This window comes from Musa acuminata, chromosome BXJ3-5 (genome assembly GCF_036884655.1).
Source record: "Musa acuminata AAA Group cultivar baxijiao chromosome BXJ3-5, Cavendish_Baxijiao_AAA, whole genome shotgun sequence".
Classification (NCBI taxonomy): Eukaryota; Viridiplantae; Streptophyta; class Magnoliopsida; order Zingiberales; family Musaceae; genus Musa; species Musa acuminata.
The window spans coordinates 40,076,071-40,082,500 of record NC_088353.1 but is presented as its reverse complement, the minus strand read 5'-3'; the positions used below and the strand labels follow the sequence as shown (position 1 = coordinate 40,082,500).

The 6,430-nt window shown below is 40.5% G+C and overlaps 1 protein-coding gene and 1 long non-coding RNA gene across 3 annotated transcripts in view; both read right to left on the bottom strand.

Moving 5' to 3' along the window:
• The window catches only part of LOC135639044 (uncharacterized), a 1,153-nt gene extending 785 nt beyond the window's left edge, over positions 1-368 (bottom strand). The window contains exon 1 of the long non-coding RNA XR_010496834.1: positions 1-368. This exon is cut by the window's left edge and continues 56 nt beyond it. This is a non-coding gene — a long non-coding RNA (uncharacterized LOC135639044).
• Positions 369-1,553: 1,185 nt separating this feature from the next.
• On the bottom strand, positions 1,554-6,325 carry LOC108952776 (pentatricopeptide repeat-containing protein At1g19720). Of its 2 annotated transcripts, XM_065150492.1 has the most exons (3): positions 3,270-6,325; positions 2,804-3,133; positions 1,554-1,981 (listed from the first exon to the last, which is right to left on the bottom strand). In XM_065150492.1, the coding sequence occupies exon 1, from the start codon at positions 6,092-6,094 to the stop codon at positions 3,407-3,409; it is 2,688 nt and encodes an 895-aa protein (XP_065006564.1). In that variant the 5' UTR covers positions 6,095-6,325; the 3' UTR covers positions 1,554-1,981; positions 2,804-3,133; positions 3,270-3,406. The 2 variants fall into 2 exon arrangements, with proteins under 2 accessions (XP_065006564.1, XP_018681301.2); XM_018825756.2 differs by having other exon boundaries at positions 2,804-6,325.
• Positions 6,326-6,430: the final 105 nt, after the last annotated feature.

The following is a 6,430-nucleotide window of genomic DNA, read 5'->3' as shown; positions in this document are numbered from 1 at the left end:
TTTCAGGAAACCAAACCGAGGCGCAGAAGCCTTGGTTAAATGGTGAGGCATGCAAGATCGAAGTGAAGAATTGATCACGACATTGGATCGTCGTCCCGAGTTCTGTATGAGGATTCGAAGGCCTTCGAGCCGATCGCAGGCGCCTTTCGAGCTTTCGATGGCAGCTGCAACAGTCTTTGGTGCCTCACCACCTTCCTCCCCCACATGGAAGATGCTCCATGTTCTCGGTAGCATCTCGGAAGAGGGAGGAAGGGAGGAGGGAGGAGTTGAGGTGGGAGCTCTTCAAGGAAGGAGATGAGGGTGAGAGAGTGGAAGGAGTGATGGATACTTAAAACTACTTGGTGTCCACAAAAAGGATCCCCCACCTCTTTCACATGACATGTTGAAATCGTTATCTTGATTGGAATTGCTGATCTTTAGATTTGAGACAGTGCAGTTATGCACGCAACCCAGATTAGGGAGGGATAGCCAAGTCCTAATCAATTAGGGTGGAGGGATTATTTCTTTTTACGGTTTATTCGAACAATTTCGAGTCACGAAAATAGTCTCTTTTTTTTTTGTTTAATTATAACATTCGGAGATCTTAGTGTTACAGTAGTTGGCTGATTTTAACAAAAGATGTAAGAAATTATTTTTATCTAAGTTGTATGGATCTTAGATAACATGAGCAAAGATTAGTGTACAATGATCTGGATAACAAAGAACATGAAGATATTGGATTGGATAAGAAAACTCCTTAAATATATATTTTAGAGGTTTGCTCTAATAAACAAAAAACAGTAATTACTGTGAGATAGGAAGTGATTCATTCAGAATGTGGAAATCTTTGGTGAATAAGAAAGAAAAGATTATTATAATGAGACTATGAAACAAATCAGGAAGTGAGAATGAACACAGAATAGAAAGGATGAACTCAAGAGGGTGCAAAGAAAGCTACAGGAACCAAATAGGATATCTCTTTTCTTTAGATTTTAATAGCAATTATTAGGTCTGAAATGCTTTATAAATTCAAATACTGAGCGATTAAGAAACAACATATATATTATATATCGAGATGAATATCCAAAATTATTAGGAAAAATTAAAAAAAAATTATTCAGGAATAGTTCGATATAGTTATGAAAGGATAACATAAGGCGAATCGTTTAGCAGTTAGAAAATGTGAGATGATCATTACTAATTATGTCAGAGGAGATAGATGAACATTTGAGGGAAGAAAACTATAAATAAAATTTTAAATATTTTTAATTTAATTTAGAATATTGTTTTGTAGAGAATTCAATGCAGCAAAAAAATCCTTATAACATGCACCAAATAATTGGAACTTAGTAATTTGATGTTCTTGTACCAGCACCTTTTTGGCTTTTCATTTTCTGTTTTTTCTCCATTTATCTATAAATATATTTTTCAATAATAATTGTTTGAATTTCCTTCCTATATTTTGGCCAAAAAATTGAGGTTTTTCTTTGAGGAGAATTTACTGGATATGTGAGGAATTGACAAGATCAAGTGGATGGTCAATATCTGTAGCAAAAAGTTTGAGATGTATATCAAGTTCATCAACAAACATACTGCATGCTGTGATAGACAGATCAAACTTTTTCATACAAATATAGTTTTATCAAGTATATCTAGAAAGGACCCACTGGCCTCTCACATTGTCCAATCATATGCCAAGTAGATCTTAAAATTCAGTAAAAGTTGAAAGATACAGCAGAGGACTTATTCTTCCAAAATTGGTGGAATATATTTGTGCTTGGCAAGTGAACACTCCACATGCAAGGGTGGAAGAAAGAAACAACTCATATGGTGCATTAATAGATGCTCTCCAGAGAGAGAAAAAAAGGTCCACACACTAGTTGGAGAATAATTCCTTCTCTGTTGGTATGTTGCAAGTGACTTCAGAAAGTCTTAGCTGCACATAGTTTTCACCCTTGTTGATGTTCATGTGTTGTTGACTCTGCAAGAATCCAATGCTTTCCTGCAAAAGAATGTTATTAGATCAAGATATTTACCTTAAAAAGGTCTAAATCACCTTTAGTTCACCCAATACTAACAAAAGGGGAGAAGCAATAGAATGAGAAAGGTGGTTTTCTTTCTCACCTTAGTCAGGTGAATATTCTATAAAATATATGATAAAAAAACATTTAATTTAAAGAGTATTTAAGTAATCATAACTGTATAATAATATTATATCAATTTTATTTAATCCGAACCAGTTCATGTGATTTATCTAAAAACTGTTAGGGTCAACTAGTTTGTTCCAATATTTTAGTGTAACCCATCCAATAATAACCTTTTGCTACTCTAATTTTCTCAGAAAGGGAAGAGAAGAGACCAAGGAGCCAATTCTGTTCCAATTCAATAGGAACTCATTATGTTCAAATGAACTCAATAAGAACTCATTATGTTCAAATGAACTCAAAAGGAACTCATTATGTTCAAATGTGGAAGGAAAAATAGACTCAACTCTAACTAGTAATGACCTTATTGAAAGCATATATGACCTTGATTCTGCCAATGATTTCTTCTTCTAAGTTGTAAGAGAGAAAATAGGTGAGTAAATGATCCAGTGAGGCAAATAATTTATATCTCATGTTTTGTGTTTTCTGGACATTACTTAGGTGTCTAAAACATACATGCAGCTCATGTATGATCTTGACCACTAGAATATGATGTTTGTTCAAGAAAATTACTAATGCTAAAGCATCCATCCAGTGTGAAATGAAAGACTGCATTATACTTTATTATTAAATTTGTAATTGAAAATGAACAAATAATCTTTTGAGCCAAATAATCTTACTTCTCATGATTTTTCAGATCACCCAGGTCTGTGGAACATATATGTAGGCTCAAGTGTTTTTCTTTATCTATTGAAAATGAGGTCAGCCCAAGCACTTGAATCTGCTGTCAGTTTGTCCCATAGACTCTTCTTTGGTCTGCCAAGCACCTGAGTGAAAGCAGATAGAATCCAACTACAGTTCTTCACCTTGCCAACCAAATCATTTGCAAGTAGCACGTCAGTGCAGGTTAACTAACTTTTCCACACACCAAAAACAAAAGCTTTCAGAATAAACTATGGGAGAGGATATCAGTTAACTTGAATATCATCTTTTCATGTTCCAAGTCCAATCTGTAGGACAAAAAAATTCTTCACTTGGTCATCTTTTCTTGATAGAACTGGATACTTAATTCTAACTGTACATAAATTTAAAAGAAAAAGAAACTTTTTTTGGAAAGAAACAAAATTAACTATTTGCACAACATACAACTCAAAAGGATATAATTTTGGGCAGCCGCTACACCCCCAGGTGAGCAACTATGTTCACCGGCTGAAGATGGCATTGATTCTACCACTAGGAATTTTCTCAGCACTTAAGAACATCCCAGTTTTTGCTCTTTTGGGTTACCAATAATCTCTGCAAGAACATGTCCCATCTTTAAAGCGATGCAAAGACTTTGGATCCTTGATCAATATTTCACGTTTATATAATTTAGAAATTAACTTGCAAATTGTGTGACAATTGGTACATATCCGAACACTCTTAACTATCCGAATGGCTCTAAAAGTTGGCAGGTTAACAAGTCCAAAGGCAACTGCTAGCTTCTCGCTGTGGCTGCCAACTATGTCTTCGCTGTCTTCCTCAATCTCAAGAATAGTAACATCAAATTCAGGGATGACTTCATTTGTATCCATTATTCTGCTATTAATTTCAGCTAGTTTGGACTCTGAATTCAACGTAAGCTGTCTTCCTGTTGAGAAGGTAATCACCTTCTGTTTTACTTCCATCCAGCAATAACCATGAGACTCATTAACACTGCCTTCTTTCTTAGCCCTTGGCACCTTTGACACATCATTTGACTTTCCATATAAAGCTTGAGCATGTGATAGCAGCCTGAGAGTTTCAGGGTTTCTAGGTTCCAGCTTAAACAAATGGGTTGCCGCAAGGTTTGCTATTCTGATATTGCCATATATTCTAGCTGCAGTAAGAAGGGCATTCCAGAGAGCAGCATCGGGCTCAATAGGCATATTGTCAATCAGATCAGAAGCTTCTCTAAGCCTACCAGAACGCCCCAAGAGATTTACCATTCCAGTGTAGTGTTCTAAACCTGGAGACAGCTGGTACTCCTCCGTCATGTTAGAGAAGAGCTTCTTTCCTTCATTCACCAATCCATCAAGACCATAGGCATTTATCACACTAGCAAAGATTGCTTTGTTTGGTCTTATACCTTCCTGTTTCATTTGATTAAAAAGATCTCGTGCATCATGACAACGTCCATGTAGAACAAGCCCAGCAATCATTGAATTCCAAGAGATGAGATCCCTTCCTGAGAGACCATCGAATACTACTCGAGCATACTCGATATCTCCAGACTTTGAGTAAGTATCTACGAGAGCATTTGCAATCGAGATATCACGCTGCAGATCATTGTGCAGAATGCAAGAATGGATCTCCTTCACCTTCAACACCGACAATAAATTTGTACAAGCTGGAAGGATACTAAGAATGGTAACCGAATTAGGCCGAACCGAAAATGCCTGCATTTGTCTGAATATTCTTAGGGCCTGGTCTGGATCACCATTTTGCAATGAACCAGCAATCAGAGTGTTCCATGTAGCTGTGTTTCTTCTGATCCCCTCCATTTCCATCGTGTGAAAGAGTTCCACGGCTTGGTCCTCATCCCCATTCTGAATGTAGCCTGAGATCATGGCATTCCAAGTCACTACGTTTCGGCGCACACCTGAACTCTCCATCCTTGAGAACAGATCATAAGCCTTACCACAGTAACCAGCTCGTGTGTAACCTCCAATCATTGAATTCCAAGTGAAGACATCTTTCTCAGCCATCTCCTCAAAGATCCTCTGAGCATCCTCTAGTCTACCACATTTTGCATACATATCGATCAGCGAATTCCCCACTAGAATGCTGTGGATGCATCCGATCCTAATCGCATACGAGTGGAGTTCCTTTCCATTGTCCAAAGCTTGCAAAGAGGCACAAGCAGATATAGCACTTGCAACAGTCATGCCATTCGGTTCCACTCCTGAAAGCAACATCTCCTGAAAGAGATCCAAAGCTTCATTCATCCTGTCATTCTGAGCAAGCCCCGAAATCATGCTTGTCCATGTAAAGACATCTGGCGCGATTCCAGAACTCTCCATCTGCTCCATGAGCTCCATTGCAAGATCCGGATTGCTAGATTGATTATAGCTCAAAATAAGTATATTCCAAGTGACAACTCCTGGTTCAATCCCTTCAGCTCTCATTCGTGCAAAAAGCCTCAGAGCTGCTTCATGGCCACCACACTGGCAGTGCCCGGAAATGATAGAATTCCACGATACCCTATCTCGTCTATCCATCCTCTCAAAAAACCTCGAGGCCGAATCCAGCTCACCACATTTTGCATACATCGCCAACACCGAGTTGCTCACACGGACCTCTTTCGACGAATCCAGAAGTCCGATCCGAACGGCAAGTGAGTGCAGCAGCCGCCCGGTCTCTAAATTGCCGGTGTTGCTGCAGGCCTGCAAGATCCTCGGAAGCAGGAAGGTGTCGGGGAGCACGCCCTCGTGCATCATGCCGAAGAACAGGTCGACGACCTCGCCCCAGCGCTGCTCGCGGGCGTAGCCGCCGATCATCGCCGACCAGGTGAAGAGGTTCCTCTCGCGCATTCCGGCGAACACCCGGCGGGCATCCTCCAAGCTGCCGCATTTAGCGTACATGCTGACGAGCTTGGTCTCGACGAAAGGGTTGCGGTCCTGCACCGAGCAGAGCGAGGCGTGGAGCCGGCGGCCATCTTCGATGGAGTCGGCGTCAATGCAAGACTGGAGCAGGGAAATGTAAGCTCCGGGCCGGATGGGGGAGCCCTGTTCCAGGGCGGTGATGGCTTGCTGGAGGTGGCCGCCGTGCTCAGGGAGCTTGAGGGAGCCGGCAGCCGTGGGCAGTGGTTGTTTTTGCTTGGGTTTCTGGGCAAGAAAGGGGGTGATGGTGGTTGTAAGTGGTGGTCTGAGGAATTGGAATAGTTTCGACTGGTTGAGGAAGGGATTGGGGATTAGGTCGGTGGGGTGGCAGCCTAGGAATGAGTTCTCCATTGGTGGGATGGAAGGGGACGAGGAAGGAGGGGTTGAGAGGAGGGAAGGCAGGGGTGAGACCTCCCTCCCCTACACGCTCTAGTGTTATCCGGATAAAGGGGGACGAAGAAGAATTGGATTAAAATTAATATTGATGGTTACTTCTAATTATGTTTCTTAGAGTATCGAGGTGTCGTTCGTTCGTTCGTTCGTTCTTATTTGGATTTCCGATGTCCGCTAGTTGAATGAAAGATGTAAGAGAAGATCGAAGGCTTCGGTTGTTGGCACAACTAAACTTATGGCTGTGTATCCGTCCGTATAAACTGCAATCAATAAAGGATTCTTATTTATGGAAAT

What these genes read in the sequence shown, in the direction of transcription:
- LOC108952776 (XM_018825756.2), bottom strand. Translation starts at nt 6,094, where the DNA reads ATGGAGAACTCATTCCTAGGCTGCCACCCCACCGACCTAATCCCCAAT.